This window comes from Lytechinus variegatus, chromosome 16 (assembly GCF_018143015.1).
Source record: "Lytechinus variegatus isolate NC3 chromosome 16, Lvar_3.0, whole genome shotgun sequence".
NCBI classification, from domain to species: Eukaryota; Metazoa; Echinodermata; class Echinoidea; order Temnopleuroida; family Toxopneustidae; genus Lytechinus; species Lytechinus variegatus.
In genome coordinates, this window is record NC_054755.1 from 6,999,937 (window position 1) to 7,020,082 (window position 20,146).

Here is a 20,146-nt window from a genome sequence, read left to right on the forward strand (position 1 = left end):
CACAACGGATTCAGTAAATGTGATGAAAATGCCTATGTCAAATGACAAAGAACAGCTGGGAGGCCTTTGTAGAAAGTTGGTGAACCGAAACAGCATGCAGTTTCGTCCAAAGTTACGGAGCCACCGAACAATATTGCAAATAATGTCGTTTGTCCAGAGTCCGGGACGAAATTACACTGTAAAAATAAGTTCGCCAAGCAGTCCGATAAATTGGCCAAATTGACCAATTTGGCTTAGTAATGTGTTTTGACTAACTATATTTGTACCGTTACTAATTTACGTGTTCCAATGACTTATTCAGTTAGTCATTCACTTGAATAACATTAATCAAATTGACCAATTGGTAATATATTTTGACTCACTTTGGTTTGACCCTGTACTAATTTAACGTTTCCGTTGACTTATTCAGATGGTACTGTCATGAACTTTCGACATGCAGACTTCTAGTTTGGTCATTGTCAAGAAGGGCAATTGACAATACATTTTCTATGTTCTTGGATCGGTCGTGGGCCCCGTAACACAAAGGTTTGCGATTAATTGCAAAAATGGAATGGCCTATCAAGACCATCGTGGCATGCGCATTTCGCTCAGTAGATTGACGAGGAACCAATCACAGTTTTCCTTTCATATTAGCGATTAATCGCAAACTTTTGTGTTACGGGGTCCTGGAGTGAAGACTCGCCAATAAGGATGTGAACGAAACGGATGGTTTATGAATGTGATGTGTTAAAGGCGTTATGGCTCAGTGGTTGATGTCTTCGGACTTCGAACAACAGGGTCAAGGGTTCAAATCCTTTGGTATTCAATCTACATTTACCCCTCTCCATGCCATCTAAAGTAGTAAATGGGTACCAGTAAAGAAGTAATGCCTTTAATGCTCGAGCACCTTATCTAAACCGGGGTAACAGAATACAGCGCTGTAAAGATGCTAGGTACCATTGAGACTATTGAGACATAATTGTAGTGTTTTAAACCTAAGAAAGTAAACTAAAGTGTATCATTTGATAAATATATTTGTATAGTACACATTGAATAATTTTGATATGTATCATTATAAGGCCAAATGCCTTTGATTATTGATTACTATTGTGCTTTTTAGTATATAGTCTTCCCGTAAATCTTAATTTTGCACGTATGTATGATGATTTTACTTGTACTAAAAACAGACACTTTGAATTTGTAGAGACTTAAGATAATGTGAATGAGACCAAACAAAATGGCTGATGCCGCAGGAAACCGGCTCGGATACCGGTTCAGTACTAAATCCGATTTCCTGTATCATCACAATTAGCAGGGCCGTGGAACTGGGCACCTTTTTCTAAGCTTTTAAGAAAACGACTATCTGATTGTGATTTTTTTTGCGTGGTCATCCCCCAACCCCCCCCCCTGCCCAAAGTGGTCCGCCGCCCCTGATTAGTAAGGGGGGGGGGGGCGTTTCAGCAACATTTTTGTCCGACAAGTTGTCAGATCTGATAACTTTGCTGGATTTTGGTTGGCTGTGAAGCATTCTCACTATAATGGTAACTGTAAGATAAAATGGGACTTGTCGGATAAAATGTCTGACAAGTCCTTTCATGAAACGCTCCCCCGTACGTCATATGTTGACCTTCAAAATGAAAATTGTGTGAAATCTCAAAAGTTATAGTCTCAAAGTATCAAAAGAATGACAAGATAAATCAATTTTCATTTTCATGCCAATAGGAACTATGTACCTCCTGAAGCAAATATTCAACCCTATTTTCAGTCATTTAAAAATTACCGGTGCTAATTAAAGCATTGAACTAAAGCATAAAGCTAAAGCATAACTTGGAATCGACCCGGGGCCGATTGCACGAAAGGGTCTTTCCAAGGACCGTCTTTCGTGTCGCCCATCTTTTATGATGCGCTGTATGCGGGATATTTCTGAAATGTATGATAAACAAATAAAATTTGTTAGCTAGCATTTAAATCAACTTGTATACAATTTCATGATATATCACATCATTTTATACACAGAAATTTTGTTTACTATGACGGATTAATAAAAAATGTTTGCAGGTAATTTATTTAAAATGCGTTTCACATGGCGCATCATAATAAATGGGCGACACGAAAGACGATTCTTGCAAAGACCCTTTCGTGCAATCGGCCCCTGGCGTAGATAATCTACATAGATCGAAAAGCTCTAACAGCTCCAACACCAACCATCAATGGAACCAGTAACCCACTTATTTCCAAGATTGCTCAGTCTTTAGGTGTCATAAATCATTATGCAAAAGATTAATTGGCCTACCCATGAGATTGTATCTAAAAAAAAAAAGAATACTATGTTATTTCATTTGATTATGATTCGTGTTTTCTTGCCTCTATTTGGTAATTGCTATTGTTATCTAGGCCTGTTAATGTTACCAGTCTGTTTTATATAAACTTTTTTATATACTAAATGCCTTTAAATATATAATGTAACCATGTTTGGTCTCGAACTTCTTATTGTCTCACTCTGCATGAATACATGTACTTTGTATTATTTGGATTACTTTTTTTATTCCAGGAATAAAGTGCGAAAAAAACTATTGTAAGTCTGATCCTGTGAAGCATTTTAGATGGATATGAAAAATCTTGTATCATAGTGTTGTGATTGGGTGATTCCGATTCTTGGGCTTGAACAATGGTAGTCCTTCTTTCCAAATGTAAAATGCTTTTCAGAAGCAACAGAAGCAGGGTTGATATTAGTTCCATCTGGTATTTTCCTAGTCCTGAAATGAATAATAATGACAATGATGATGATGATAATAATAACAATACTAATGATGATGATGGTAATCATAATGATATCAATAATGATAATGATAGTAATAATAATAATGATGATGATGATGGTGATAATGATAATAATAAATGGTGATGATGATAATGATGATGATAATGATAACGATGATGATGATAATGATGATGATGATAATCATAATGATATTATTAATAATAATGATAATGTTGGTGATGATAATGATTATTCAAGAAATAAAATAACGGACTTGATCCTGATCAGATCCTGGTGAAAGAAAAAATAAGAATAATAATATAATGATAATAATAATAACAATAATAATGATGATGATGGTGATAATGATAATAATAAATGATGATGATGATAATGATGGTGCTGATGGTGATGATGATAATGATGATGATAATGATGATGATGATAATGATGATAATGATGATTATGATGATGATGATATAATCATAATTATATTAATAATAATAATGATAATGTTGGTGATGATAATGATTATTCAAGAAACAAAATAACGGACTTGATCCTGATCAGATCCTGGTCAAAGAAATAATAAGAATAATAATATAATGATAATAATAATAACAATAATAATAATAATGATGATTATGATGATAATGATAATAATAAATGATGATGATGATAATGATGATGATGATGGTGCTGATGGTGATGATGATAATGATGATGATGATGATGATAATTATGATGATAATGATGATGATGATGATAATCATAATTATATTAATAATGATAATGTTAGTGATGATAATGATTATTCAAGAAACAAAATAACGGACTTGATCCCGATCAGATCTTGGTCAAAGAAATAATAAGAATAATAATATGATAATAATAACAATAATAATGATGATTATGGTGATAATGATGGTAATAAGGATAATAACAAATGATGATGATGATAATGATGATGATGATAATGATGATGATGATAATGATGATGAACGTGATGATGATAATGATGATGATGATAATGATGATGATGATAATGTTGATGATGAACGTGATGATGATGATGATGATGATGAAGATGATGTAGATGATGATGTTTGTTGTGCTGGTGATTATTCAAGAAAAAAAAGCGGACTTTATATTTTTTCAAAAGGGACATTGACTGAAAACAGAATTATGCAACTTGTTACATTTTTCCACTTGATTCCCGCCATGTTTCACCAGAATTGATTTGCTGCATTTAAAAGATATATCTGTATGCAATAACCAAAAATGAAATACTAATGTTAAACAAATTTACTTGCTTTGATCAGAAACTACATCATTACTATACATGTGCAATTGATTGCAGCTGCGTATTCTCCAAATAATTTTATCAAATTCAGTATAGTGCTATAAATGTAATTTTGCTACTTCTGTATACAATAATCTTATTTGTAATAACAATAATCAGAAACAATATTTCCCTAAAACAGTTATTGGCTTGATAAAGACACTCAAACTAGAAAATTTTCACTTGATTATCGTAGTGATCCCTGTCTTTTCACCGTAGTTAATCTAATGTGTATACAAAGTATACCACCTATACAAGTATGACAAAAATGTAAAATATTGCAAGTTTTTCTGTTTGATAGGATAACTAATCCACATTATTACAAGTGGCGCGATGAGTCAACAACTTTGAAAGGTAAAATATGGTGTATATGGAGCAGAATTTCTGAAAAGTGGTAAAACAATAACATTTTGAAAACACTGATGCGACTTCTTACGAAAAGGGAATTGATACATTTTTAAAATATCATTTCCATCCATTTCCTTTCCTTTACTTCTCTGTGTGTTTTAAGGTAGATGCTGCTTCGCGAACTTGAGCGCGAAGGTTTTGTCTCATCCAAGTCAAATTCAGATGAAATAATAGAACCTTTATCAGCTCAAATTCAATTTGAAATGTTGTGATTAAAAAATTTAAAATTAAAAAATAATATGGAGGAATTTGAATTGATTTATCTTCCCGCCCGAAGAGCGAAAGCCAAAACATTTTGCAAAACTTTGAGAAAAGAAAAAAGGGCATTCTTGGAGTGGTATGAAAAATAATATCTTGGTCAGATCAGATTTGATGGTAAAAAGATTAAAACAGAGTAGAAGACATATGCAAGAAGAGAATATTCCTTTTCGCGAATAGCGTTGAAGCTCTGAATTCTTTCTTTTCTGTATACCTTCACTTGCTCTAATTTATTTCATTTTATAAAACTTGATTAAGAGGAAAATATAGCTCAAAATAGGAAAGGAATGTAAGGAAGGCAAATTTTCCACTATCACGTAAAGCACAGAAACATCTGTTATTTATTTAGAAAAAAAGAGCGAGTGGCGTAGTAGCGGGAGGGGGGCGGGGGCACTCCCCCTGAGATTTGGTGTGCCCTCCTGAAAAAAAAATTGGCAGAGCATAAACAAAAAAGGGGGGAGAAAAAAAAATAAGAAGGGAAAGATAAAAGGAAAAAGAAGGGGAAAATAAAGAGGAGAAAGACCATTGAATGAAATAAGGTGAGGGGAAGACCTCAGTGCAAAAAAAAATCTTTGTCACTGTATAAAACTTTCGCTCGTGCTTCGCGCTTGCATGGCCTGTTCGATGAGATTTATATTCTGCTCATAGGCTAATATGGAGCTTAAAATATCAAGTTTGACGTCAATATATAAAGCATATTTCATCTCGGACATTGAGCTTTCATTACTTCTTTTCGTTTACAAAACGGTCCGTTTTATGGTCTAAATATCAAAATTTTCAGCTTACGCTGCGTGGTCGCGTTACTTGATTTGCCAATCTCCAATCGTTTTCGTGTATTCCATAAGGTTATCAAAATATCCCTTTTCAGATGTGATTGTCAAAAGGTAGGCCTATAAGTAAGTGCTGCACGCTCGCATTTTGATTGGTGAGTTATTTACTCTCAATCAATTTTTTTAACAAGCTACTTCAAGTTACGTGAGTTTATATAAAAAAAAATCGGCTCGCGAATTGCACTTGCATTATTTGTTAATGTATTAACCAATGCATTCATAAAATACTTAAAATGTCCACTGGCAGTTTTCAGTAAATAAATTCCACGCTCTCATTAAGTATATTAATAAATAAGACAATAAATTTTTCATGAATTCCGAAATTGACCCTTTCTCAGAATAGAATATCGTCCACCCCCCTGCATATGCTATTAATATACCATATTCATGGGTAACTGCAAACAGTACTTAAAGGGGAATCCAGCCTTGGCCATAAAATGTGTTGGGAAGGAGAAAACAAATTAAACAGAATGGTGAAAGTTTGAAAGAAATTGGACAAGCAATAAGAAAGTTATAGCTGCTTTAAAATTGAGATCACTAATACTATGTAGATTTCAAATTGGCAACTGGGTAAGTAAATTATGACAAGGGGCAAGGACAACTTTCCCATAGGCCATGTACTTTATTATCAGGGATTTGTGGTTTTTTTCCTAAGTACCCATTCCCCTGTGGCAGTAATTTAAATATAACCCATGTAGTATATTGTATTATGTCCTCATGAAAGAAAAATATAATTTGAAATAAAACTTTTGGAGAAAATGACATTTTAGCCATAATATGTATTGGAGTACATGGAAGAGTAGTCCTTGCCTTACATCACTATGACATCCCATATGCGGCCAATTTGAAATCTCCATGGGTATAGTGATTACCAATATTTACAAATTTTAAAAATTCAATCTTTCTTGTTGTTTGTCCAATATTGTTCAAACTTTCAGCTATCAACTTTTCTTATTTTTCTTTTCCTTATAAAACAAGTTTTTATTTGGGTTGGATTCCCCTTTAACAGGTCTCTTTTCGATCAGGCCAGAACGTTTATTAATTATCTAGTTACATACGCATTGATCTTGTTCAGGATAAAAAAAATGCCCTTGCAGAATGTTAAATTTTCAGGACAATAAAAATACATACAAGTAAAAAAAAATAGCCCGCGCTTCTCGCTCGCATTTTTCACATAGGGCATATGAGATCACTTCATATTTATGTTGTTTTATAAGAATAATGCTGAGAAAATGACTGTGAGGACTATATACCCTTAAAAAAAATAACTAATTTGAGCGGCTGATCTGGGAAAATATGGGTGAAAATAATTTCGGGCCCCACCTCATATTGGCAAAAGCTGGATCCGCCCCTGTGACACATACACACACAGAAAAAAACTGTTCCCCCATCAAAGCAAGGACCCCAGTGCCCCTCCCCCAGGAAAAAACCCTAGCCAAGCCACGAAATATGTATAATTTTATACGCAGTGGCGTAATAAGCCAAACATTTTGAGGGGCGAGGCACTAGCGTACCTACGGGGGGGGGGGGCAGAGGGGGAAGTTTGCCCCCCCCCTGACGAGTCACAACCCATACAAAAGACATATCCCTGCCCCCCTGACGACCTTGAGTACCTATTTTGCCCCCCTGACGTGCTTGAAGACCTTTTTTTTTTTTTTTTTTGCTTGTCAAATTTTTTCGACTGGTTTTGCCCCCCTTGGAAAATCCCAGGTACGCCCACTGGGGCGAGGTGTAGCGTATCGGACAAAATCTATGAGAAGTTGTGAGTGCAGTAGGCGAGCAAAAATTTCGACATTTTTTATTACAAAATTTAATTTTGTGATAGATGTTTGCATACTGTGTAGTAAATAATATCATATTTCACCCTTCTGTTTTTCTCTTTCTTTCCTTTTTGTTTTCTTGGCAGTATTTTATCTATTTGGTTGGGGGAGGGGGGGGGGGGGGGGGTTCCATGCAAGCGCCCCAATCTCCCCATGCATCAGTACGCCAGGGGTATATAGACAACTGGATGTAATTTTGATACTTTTCCCGCTCGATGCGCGGAAGAATTTTTTTTCATAAAAAAGGAAAACCCAGAAAGATTAATTTACCTTATTTTCCTCGGGCTATACTACCCTTCTTCTGTAGGGATATGTAGGCTTCATCACCATGAGCAATTATCTTGATATATCAAGAAACCTCAGAATTGGAAAAAAATATATAAATTTATAGGCATAGCCCTCAATAGGCCAAAAGCATCAGTCTCTACAGTAGCAGAAATCTGACCATTGGTTATTTCCCGGTTATTTCCCCTCCAAAATACAACAGTCTTCTTTGATGAGAATTATGTAGAGCTTAACTTGAAACTAAATTGCAAAAAGATATTGATGGGCTAGTACCTTCTGAAATAGGTCCGATCCCGCATTGAGTAAAACGTCTGAGTAAATGAGCCCGAAATGAGCTTTCTCGAAAATATAGAGACCTCGAGCCCCCAAAGGAGGGTGTGGGGGGGGGGGTCAAATTGCCTGGTTGACCTAATAATGATCAAGGTTGTGCATGATGTATTTGTGACGAATGGGGGGGGTATTAGGTCCAAGCAATTGCCATATAACCATGAATGTATCTCCCCATTCAAACCGTACTTAGCAAAGGAAAGGCTGCAATCCGTGAGATTATCAGATTGAATTCATATTTTTTGCTGACAATCTGCCATAAAAAGGGTGATTATATATACTTCGTCATTTTTTGAGCCGAAAGTAGTGTATATTTTCTTTTGTTAGATAAATTTGCCAGAGAGATTCATAGATTATTCAAATACCAGTCCCACATGTAGCGTTTTGTGTTAGTACGATCGCCAACAAGCGAATATCAGACTTTGTCTTTGACAGACCGTGATCAACAGATTTTCTTATTCCCTTCGCATTTTAAAGAGACACTTAAAACTTTTTCACATAGGTATTGATATCGAAAACAAGAATGATCGCTACACGTGATCTTGAACATGATGAAATAGTTTTTAAAGTTGACTAGATCAACATGATCAACATTTTATTTGTTTGTGACAATTGATGTGTTGCTTGTTCTTCTTCTTCCAGGCTGGTACAGTCCGCCACTGCACTGGCGTATTATCGTACCTTATCGTACCGTATCATACCTTGTTTTATTAGAAGAGGTGACAGCTATCTTAACATTAGGGTTGACTTCTCCCTCTTTGATGGGTCATTTTTGCTATTGGCATGTTTGAATCTTATCTGCATCCTTTAGTTACTTACAGCAGGTTTAAGTGATATGACAGATTAAATTAGGTCAAAGAATCTACTTAGGTTTAGCTAAATTTTTATTCCACATGTATCTGTTGAAAAAAAGAAAATTAAAACAATACGGATACGGTACTCAAAGCCCCCAACAGTCGTGACTGTTAAATAATGAGTTTAATCTGGTGTTTTAATTTCAATTTTAATTTGGTGTTTTCATATGCTATTTGACATGGTGAGTTGATAATTATTAAACTGATGAATTTCACCAGCTGAATTTCACACCATTTCCTCTTCATTGCTGTGTTGGTGTTGGTGGTTCACAGTTGTAACTTGTAGATCACAGTTGTAACTTGTTGTAACTTGTCGAAGCCAACAATAAATGATGTAAATCATGTATTTTGGATACTATTAATTTGTAACTTGTTGAAACATAACTTTCAATTCATCACTGTAATTTAAATGTATCTTTTATTGATTTAAGGTTTAATATTGTCCGATAGAAATTCATCATCATCATCATCATAAGTTAAAGTACAGTCCACCAGGTTGGTGTATAATCGTACTTGTAGAATTGTGCAGGAGTTAGTATAATCCACTCATTCAATGAACAAGGTTATGATATAACCTTGTTCTCAGTTTTACCTATATGCAGGGCTCGACATTAGCAGTGGCCCGGTGGCCCGGGGCAACCAAAAATGAGAGTCGGGCCACCAAAATTTTATAAAAGCCAACACTTGGTGGCCCAATTGGGCTACCAAAGTTTTGATAAATTGTAATGTTTTCTCTTGTTTTAGGGCCACCAAAAATATGAAATTGATGATTTTGGTAGATTGTTTGGGCCACCAAGAAAAAAAGTTAGTGTGGAGCCTTGCTATATGTGTGGCAAAATAAGGGTGGCAATGTTTGGCTTATTTTCTCTTTTTCTTTGGGACAAATGCTTGATTTTTTTACACTGACAGTTTCCATTACACCTATTCATCATACAACTTGGCTCTTAAGTAAATTTGATTCTTTATTTCATTTTTTTCTTAATTAAAAATAGAGATCAAAAAATAAAATTTTTTTTGCCATATTACTTTCTACCAATAGAGGGCGTACACAAAAATATGCCCAAAATTCAAGTTTTTGAGCGCTCTGGTGAATACAATAATTATCCCCAAGTTACTAATGAAAAATAAATTGCAACTGTATGGAAATTAGTAATTTTGGTCACAAAAATGATATTTTAATGATTTTTTAAAGTGTGTGCTCAATACAGCATTGGCATGCCATAGTCCTACCTGTAGATTCTCCACAGGCAGGATGGTAGCAGTGAACAAGTGGTATAATCTGGAAATCATATAACTGCTCTACACATAGTAGAACAAATATTTTGGAATATATCAGTCAGTAGCATGACAGGAACAGAGATTTTCCATTCAAAATTGGTAATCCTGTTTCCACACGTAATATAAAATTGATCCTGTTTTTTTTTTCAGAGGAAGTGTACACAGCAAATTCTGTTAAATAGCAAAAGTAAATTTAATGAATATCAGATGCAATTTAAGAACGAAAAAAGATTTTCTGTAATGATTCATCGGTAAATGGAAAATCACTGTCTCTTTTATGAAATTTGAAATATATTGGGGTAAATTTTATAGTCTTGGGGGTCTTTGGGGAAGAACGTTTATACCGGTAATTAAAAGATGTGCAGTTAAAGTGTACCCTCTACAGTCAGAGGAATTGTACAGGTCATTGGTCAGTCAATATTCCAAGAGACTAATGTTATTTCTTCTTTCAAACAATATTAGTAATCTTGAAGATAATTTTTCATGTTTTATCAGAGCCTTGTCAAAATCCATCTTTCTTGAAAAATGATCTGTTTTAAAAAAGAAAGAAAAAGAAATTTACTTCTTCGGAAGAAGTAAAATTGATAGGCGAGAAATTGGAAGATTGAGAGTAGGTCCTAGAGTAATATATGACGACCTCGAGGTGTTATGGTTTCTGGGCTTGACAGCTATGACATAGATTCCATAATGTTGCTCGAGTAACTAGCGTTCACGCGCATTAGTGATATCGGGTCCCGTCTGAGCGTTTCTGGATGACCGCGCGTTGTTAGCCGACACAGCCGGCATACATTGGTGAACCACTTTTAATTTGCCATTCGGTTTTAGTCTGAAATGTATTCATTAAAAGGTTAAACGTTATCACACTAATAAATGGAAAAGGGACTTATCAAAGGTATGTTTTCACAGAGGGACATGTTCGTCAAAAAACGCGAGGCTTACTATGATGTAATTGCCCTGTCGGGCGAAATTTTTTCATTTTTTACAATGGAAATGATAATTTTTAGACAGAAAAGTGCCTTCATCGTTTACTTTTGTCCTAAAATAATTTATCATTTTTCTACTTTTAGTGGGGCACATGGAATCGGGGGGAAATCTCGTTTTGCCCCCCCCCCCAATTTTTTTTTCCGGCGCCCTTGCTTGGGATGAATGTACATCCACTGTTGTGATATCAGCCAAACTTATGTTAGATGAAACTTTGGTTTCTTTATGTAATTGTGTCATTGGAGGTCATGTGGTAAGGTCAGTCATTTCAGGTCATTCTTTAAAATATACCTGCTATACATTCTCTCCATAAATATACAGATGTTGAGCTCAACTGAACTTGATGACATGTACTTTGGGTATAATCATGCTATCATGCCTTTAGAGGTCACATGATTAGGACATTTGAGGTCATATTTTCAATTGTTAGTATTTACCAATTTTCTTTCAATAATATTTATATAAATTGAAAAAATATATAATGCTCATCAATATCAACTTCGTCATATTTTTATTTTCTCCCCCCTCCCTTGCTTGTATCTCTTTTTTGCAGGATATTCAAAAGCTTCTCGAGAAAAGTTCTGACCATGTGAAAATTCAACTTGTTTGTATCTGGCAAAGTGTCATTAGGAGCTTGATGAAAGTCTGGAATTTATATTTTCTTCTGGGACATTTTATTAATACTACATGCACATGATACCAAATTAAAGGGGTTATTTTTTAATAATCTTTTGGATTTTCCGAACTGAAACATTCATGGAAGTTACAAGCCAAGATCTTTTTGGTAAAACCACTCACTAAGCGTGAATTTTGAGGGAGCGAATTATGATCGAGGCATGAATTCCTGTTCCTGAGTAAGCTCTTCTACGCCATTCCTTGGATAGTGCTGTGGATGACGAAAATTTGATGTCTGGCCTGGTATAGAACCCGCCATACTTTTTTTTTATTGAGAAGGTTGGAGGCATCGTCCATTTTTTGAGCTGGATTGGGCGGAGGGAGTCCACCTTGGTCTTATAGCTGCATGGCCAGATGAAGAGATGGCTGCCGCTCATAGTGAAGCAAACAGCGGCTCGGATTCTCCCGAAGAGAATCGCATGGACGTGGGTCGTCCCGCCACGCCTAGCCCCATCAGCGTGAGGGAAGAGGGTACGCTACGTAGGTCCAACAGCGCACCCATGTTCAATGGACCAAATATGACGTAAGTATGCTGTATGCTTATAGGCAATACCCCATCTTAGTCTAGTTTTAAGTTTATGAAGGCAATCCCGCATCTGATTTCATTTATACTAGATCAGGAAATCAATTTGCTCCACATATTTGAAAGACTGCTATGCATAAAGTCTTTTGTATAGCATATTTTTACATAGGACTGTACATTGCTTAGTTAAGAGCTTTTCTCTTATGACCAAAACGCTATTCAAATTTGTAATGAAAAATTATTCCCTGTAGATAATAAGTACTGTTTGATTTGAATCATATTTCTTTAATAAAACATTTTTTACTTATGATTTTTTAATTTTTTTTTATTCATTATGTAAAACATGGTTTAATTCTTCCAAGAACACATGATTTAATCTATTGTGTTTCAATCAGGAGTTTCCCTTTGGTCAAATCTGTAAAAAAAAGAAGAAGATATACTCTATATTTTATGTGGTAAAATCATGAAAAAAAATAGTGCATGATATCGATGCATCTACTTTAATTTTCATTTACATTGAAACTAATCTAATTTAACGTGCCTTGAATATCTACATTTAGACATATCTGTACTTTCCATATTTTCACAATATGGATATACACAGGCAAGCACCACAAAGTTATTAAAAAGACAAAAGGTGGACAAAAATTGAAAACATCATAAATTTTTTATTTGGATTTTGATGAAATTTTCAGTGTTTTATTTTCTATATTTTATTCAACTTGTTTTTGGGGTGAACATAACCTTTAACTCTAATAAGACAGGTTTATTTTGAAGGCTGGAACCTTTTGCCTTGTAAAAAGATATTGACCCTGTGTGAATCACAGACTTCAGTAGTAAATGTTTTGATATTAATATAGTGATTCATGGTCTCTACAAGTTGTCTCCTCATTGTTTTGATGTATAATCTATGCCAATAATCCTAATGTCATTTCTGATTTTGTTTGTTCTTTATGACAGCGATGATTCCCCAGTTTTTCAACCAATCAGAGAAAAGCCTCGGGTGCGGAGAATGAGCGCTCAAACAAGCAATGGAGCGAAGCCAGTGAGTGGAATTTCAATACTTTTGTGCTGCATTTATATGTAAATGTAGCTTTATAATTGTGCCTAATGCTGAAAATAACTTATTTTTGTATGTTGGTGTAAGATTTGATGAACCCATCTTTTGATTTGATTAGGAGATAGTGAAAGGCTGGAAGGTTATTAAAGGAAACAAAAACCCCTAAAGAGAGGCAATCTTATCGGAAAGAGTAACTTTCTGAAGGTGATAAGATGGATTCTTTAACATCTGCCCCATGCTTGCTACTAGTTAAAGATTAAGATGATGTAGGATTATTCTGTTTGCATCCTATGCAAAATGTTCAAGTGCCAGTGAGAATGAATAGATCCATTATCAATGTTTTTTTTTTTGTGTGAAGATGTCTGTTCCTGTGAGGATACCATCAAGGGTTACTCAGATCAAACAAGAAGAAAGCTTAGATATCAGAAGCAAGGAAGCAGAGCATGAGAGGTAAGATTTAAAGTCATCTACGTTTAGAATCGGCTATGATTTGAGGAAGGAGCTTTATTCTTCCTTCTCTTCTGTTTTTTTTTTAAGATCTTATTAGATCTAGATCTTCTTGTTATTTTTGTTGTTTTTGTTCTTGTTCTTCGTGCTCGTGTTCATCTTCGTGTTCTTCTTGCTCATGTTCTTTTTTTTCTTATCTTTTTCTTGAACTTGTGCTTGTTCTTCTAGTTCCATTCTTCCATTTTTCACTAAATCATATCTTACATTCTACTTTCAATCCGAGACCAAATCTTGAAACATCTGCCATGTTGCCATCTTCCCTGTTTATATTTATTATTATTACTATTATTATTATCATTATTATTGTTATCATTGTTGGTGTTGTTTTTGTTGTTGTTCTTGTTGTTGTTATTGTTATTATTGTTATTCAATTCAATAATTGTTATTTTATTTTCAGGGAGGTCCGGTCAGCATTTAGGATGAGCCAGTCTTGGGATGATCTCCACTTGGTAAGTCCCTCTTTCATTCCGAACATCTATCAATAATCCTTTGTAGGTAGTTGTGATCATGAATTCAATTAAATAAATATCACTCACCTCCAAATGGCACTACAATACAAGCTTTGACAAAGTAACTTCTTGAAACCACCTTTATTGCTACCTTTTTTCTTATGATTTTATTTTGACATATACCCTTTATCCCTTCTATGTTTTATTTTATGAAAAATTCTTACTTATTCTATTATGTTTAGCAGGTTTATACAGGTGGAATTTAAATTTTGGTTTACTACATTTTTTCTTCTTCAAAGCATCAGGTGGGAGAGGTATGCCTTGGGGTTATTCACATGTATAACACCGCAGCAATCAATAACTTTGTGCTGTGTTTTTGTTTCCATTCGTAGGATGAAAGTATCAAAGCATTACGATCAGAACCTCGGTCCGAGTTAAGATCCTGTATATCAGAACCACTGAGTATTGTCACACCCACGTTACCGTTTGTAGCCTCATCCCCTTCACCGACAAGACCGGGCAAGGTAAGGCTGCCATTATGATGGCAGTGATTGATGTTGGGGTTGCGATGGTGGTGGAGATAGTGATGTTGACGATGATGTTGATGATGATGGTGGTGGTGGAGATATTGTTCGATGATGATGATGTTGATGATTATGATGATGATGATGATGATGATAATTGATGATTATGATGATGGTGATGATGATGAAGATGATGATTATGATGATGGTGATGATGAAGAAGATGATGATGATGACGATGATGATGAAGATGATAATGATGATGATGATGATAATGATTATGATGATGGTGATGAAGATGATGATGATAATGATGATCATGATTATGATGATGATGATGGTGGTGATGATGCATGAATGATGGTGTTGAATAGATGATAGTGATGCTGATAAGGCATGAGCATACAGATCCATTACATTGCAAGCAAGCTTTTTGTCCATTATTTTGATGAGAGATTATATTGTTTTATTCATTGATTGATTCAACACTCATTTTTATCTTCTCTCTTTTATCAGCAATGTTTTTCACCTCAGATATCAATGCGAAGTCCTTGTATGTCACCAAGCCCTAACCCTAGTCCTACCAGGTCGACTTTCACAAAACGTAGTATGAGCCCTGTCCTCAGACCAAGCTCTCTGGCATCGTCACTGAAACGCAAATGTAAGTTTCTTTTATAACCGTTTATCACTGGTATTGAATGTTCTTTAATTCAAATTCCTTGTAAAACTCATAATATCACTTGCTATTGGATGTTCTTTTATTCAAGTTCCTTTTAAATCTCATAAACCGTTTATCACTTGCTATTGAATGTTCTTTTATTCAAGTTCCTTTTAAATCTCATAAACCGTTTATCACTGGCATTGAATGTTCTTTTATTCAAGTTCCTTTTAAATCTCATAAACCGTTTATCACTTGCTATTGAAAATGTTCTTTTATTCAAGTTCCTTTTAAATCTCATAAACCGTTTATCACTTGCTATTGAATGTTCTTTTATTCAAGTTCCTTTTAAATCTCATAAACCGTTTATCACTGGTATTGAATGTTCTTTAAATCAAGTTCATATTATGCTGCTGCTACTACTTACACTAACTGTTACACTAACCACTACCACTACCACTACTACTACTCCTACTACTCCTACTACTACTACTACTCCTACTACTCCTACTACTACTACTACTACTACTACTACTACTGCTACTGCTACAACTACTACTACTACCATTTCTTATACTACTACTACTACTACTACTACTACTACTACTACTACTACTACTACTACTACTACTACTACTACTACTACTACTACTACTACTACTACTTCTACTACTACTACTACTACTACTACTACTACTGCTGCTGCTACTATATCTTCTTCTAGTAGTACTACTGCTGCTACTACCAAGTAATAATTAGACTACCGGTAATTGTGCATGAGACTAAATGATAATTAGACTAAGTGGTGTTGACGAAAGAGGATTTAGACCAAAATGATAGTAGACCAAATGATTTTATCCGATGTGCTATCTGAGAAGAAGACCAACTGTAGATCGGGTGAATATAAAGCCTTGGGGTAGTCGTTCACTGACCGTTTTTATTGTGTGTTTGATTTCCAGATGACAGTGATGGTGAATGCACACCTTCAAAGAGGCAGCTCCTAGGCTCTCCAATCCACCCTAGCTCACTCAGGTGTGTGTTTAAAGGTCAAGTCTACCTCAGAAAAATGTTGATTTGAATCAATAGAGAAAAATCAGACAAGCACAATGCTGAAGATTTCATCAAAATCGGATGTAAAATAAGAAAGTTCAAAGTTTCGCTTATTTTTAACAAAATAGTTATATGAACGAGCCAGTTACATCCAAATGAGAGAGTTGATGATGTCACTCACTCACTATTTCTTTTGTTTTTTATTGTTTGAATTATACAATATTTCAATTTTTACGAATTTGGCGATTAGGACCTCCTTGCCTGAAGCACAAAATGTTAAAATAATGGAATTCCACGTGTTCAGGGAGGAATGAAACTTCATTTCACATGACAATGACGAGAAAATCAAAATATTTCATATTTCAAACAATAAAAAACAAAAGAAATAGTGAGTGAATGACATCATCGACTCTCTCATTTGGATGTAGCTGGCTTGTTCATATTACTGTTTTTGTGAAATGAAGCGAAATTTTGAAATGTCATAACTTTCTTATTTTACATCCGATTTTGATGAAATTTTCAGTGTTATGCTTGTTGAATTTTTCTCTTTTTATTCAAATCAAGTTTTTGTTGGGGTGGACTTGTCCTTTAATTATCTCAAGTCCATTGGCGTACAGATTTTTTTTTGGGGGGTTCTTGCCCCCCCCCGAAAAAGAAAAAAATAGGGATAATTGTGAAATATATTATTATCTTAATATAATTTTCTTTATATCAAAATCTATTACAAGCTTGGATTTATGTCATAAAAATGTCACAATTTTTGCTTGCTCGCTTGGCTCACTTGAAACTTTTTATCAATTTTACGCGACACGCCACATTGAGCCCTCTCAAAATTTTTTGACTCGTTATGCCACTGCTGAAGTCAGTTTATAGAATAGAATAAAATGCAATAAAATGAAAAAAAAAATGAAAATCCATAATTTATTGTTCGAAATAGACATGAAATGAAATACTCCGAAAATTTGCTTTGCCCAATTGATCGTGGGCCCGGCAGCCACCGTGCAGAGCCAGATGGCTGCCAATGTATCAATTTAAATATATTTTGAATGATTTAGGTAGAAAGTATGTAATTGCTGGGAAATTAGCAACAAAAGTTTAATGTTCCAGCCAGATGTAGTTTTTTTTCCAAGCAATAGTATTACACTGTCCCACATGTGCTTTTCTCTGTTGGTGACCTTCAGCATGACAGGTTTCAGCCATAGAGATATATACTAATAACTAGTAATATATCTCTTTGGTTTCAGCTTAGATACCATGACTTGATATACTGGCAGGTTCATGTAAATGTAGGAGATCTACATCCAGGTCATATGATGACAATTAACCTTCATTTTTAAGACTTTCTCATGAAGTTATTGTTTTACAAATTATGTATAAAATTTATATGTTTATATTCTTATTATCTGTTGTTTACATTTTATGTTTTTATTCACAGTATGTCAAGTATGAGTTCAGATGAGACGAGCCCACCACAGCGCATCTTGGCCACACATGCTTCAACGTTTCTCCCAAATGCATTTGCTCCTGCGACGACCTATGCTCCACCCACGACAACGACCTTTGACACGGTCTCAAACTCGTCATCATCCTGCTTTACCTTCTCTACCAACTCTCACGTATGAAATGAAAAGGAAATATACATTAACCCAAATCAGTTTGTTTCACTTTCTGTTTGAATTTCAAACCATTGATCGCTTCCACGCTATGTAAAAGCCTGTCACATCGTTCCGTGCGAGCCTTGCATGTGACTATTTTTGCTACCTCAGAGCTGCCAACCAGAACGTTTTTGGCATATTGAGTACGTTTTTGCAACCAAAAAACAACAGTACCTTTTTTCTTTAAAAACTATGATTTTGTATAAAAAAAACAAAAAAAATAGAAAAATAACACAAATATGGTTATTGGATCAGTGTAATTTCAGGTAATTTTTTTTTTCAATCATTTTGTTAAAACCAGTGCGCATTATAGCTTGCATGCAGCTTGAGCGCCGCGATGAGCGTGCGCGCATCGCATTTTATTATGAAATACATTTTTTAGGGAAAAATGCATTTTTTTAATTACAGAATACAATTTTTTCATTCCCAGAGGTTGGCAGGTCTGCTAGCTGCAGGTGGTTCGCATTGACAGTATCTCGCATGCAGTTGCCCGCAGAAGCGAACGCAAGTCTGATTTGCACACATGAAAGTTTTCAACATGCTCAAAAGATTGTTGCGGGTGAGTTGCGGGCAATCACCCATAACTCACCTGCAAGGCTTGCACGGACCGATATGACTGACAGGGCCTGAACCTCATGTTGGGTCAATATTTCATCCATAATCTATGATAGTCAATTTTAGGTCCATTAGTCCACAATCTGTTGTAGAGCGAGGTCTTGGTCCACAAATATGGAGTCTTGCCATGGTCCAATCCCTGTTAAAGAGTCAGGTTTGTGCCATTGTCTATATTAGTGTCAGTTCTTGAGCCTTGATCTTGCAGATTTAGGTCGTGGTCCAAAATGTGTTCTGGAGTCCCAAGTCTTGGTCCATGCCCTGTCGTAGGGTCAGGCCTTTGCCCGTGATCTGTCTTAGTATCACTTTTTGAGCCATGATCTAATGCAGAGTTGGATCTTGGTCCAAAATGTGTTATGGAGTCCAAGTCGTGGTCCATGCCCTGTTATAGAGTCAGGTCTTTGCCATAAATCTTGATATACACTAGATCTCAGGCCATGGTTTTCTGTAGAGTCAGCTCTTGTTCCAAAGTGTCGTATGGAATCGGGTCTTGGACCATGCCCAGCTATAGACTCTGGTCTAGGTCTGTACTCTCCTGAAAGAGTCAGTTTCTTGCATATGTTCTGTTGTAGACCCATGTTAGGGCCCATAGTCAGTAAGTAAGATCTTGGTCCAAAATATCCACAGACACAAGGTCTTGGTCCATAAATTGTTGAACCATATTTCATTCTGTTGGCCTTATTGTTTGGCTGAAACCTCATACTTCGCCTTTTATTTATAGATATTTATAGAATAGGAACACTGGAAGTTAATTATGCATCTACCTTTATGATCATGACACTGTAGATGTCTTGAAGTTTATGTACATGTATTGTCTTTAGTTTGATACCAGTATCAACAATAACGGCTAATGGAGGTGGAACAATATTTTGTGTGTGGGTTATTTTTTTTTGGATTTAGACTTCACCCGAAGATTGGATTTACATTATGGAGAAGAAAAATGTTATAAAACCAAGATTGTTACACCTCTCAGTGAAATAATTGACTTGATAAATGATTACTTATGCAGAGTCAGATCCAGGATTTGGTTTTAGAGGGAGTGCATGCTGCAAATTTATCAGAAATGCATGTTTAGTTAATTCAATGGATAATTTCAAAGAATAAGAGGGGTGCATGCCTCTTCCACCCTGCCTAAGAAATCAGCAAATTCATATCGAGTAATACATTTATGTGATCGGATGTCGTGGTCTGCTGGGCCAGTATTCAATACCATGATTTAGATTGAGAGAAGCATTTGCTCATTATTTTTCTTGGAATCATGATGACATGATAATGGAATCATTTTGGAGTTGCAAGGTTGTCCGCGTACT

At 35.3% G+C, this 20,146-nt stretch overlaps 1 protein-coding gene across 1 annotated transcript; it reads left to right on the forward strand.

Annotated features, from left to right (window-relative positions):
- The first annotated feature begins 8,153 nt into the window (after window positions 1-8,153).
- LOC121430146 (P2R1A-PPP2R2A-interacting phosphatase regulator 1-like) lies at window positions 8,154-18,434 on the forward strand. Its single transcript, XM_041627425.1, has 9 exons — window positions 8,154-8,277; window positions 11,677-12,321; window positions 13,282-13,366; window positions 13,740-13,831; window positions 14,286-14,337; window positions 14,730-14,861; window positions 15,378-15,522; window positions 16,479-16,551; window positions 18,005-18,434. The coding sequence occupies exons 2-9, from the start codon at window positions 12,161-12,163 to the stop codon at window positions 18,189-18,191; spliced, it is 927 nt and encodes a 308-aa protein (XP_041483359.1). The 5' UTR covers window positions 8,154-8,277; window positions 11,677-12,160; the 3' UTR covers window positions 18,192-18,434.
- Window positions 18,435-20,146: the final 1,712 nt, after the last annotated feature.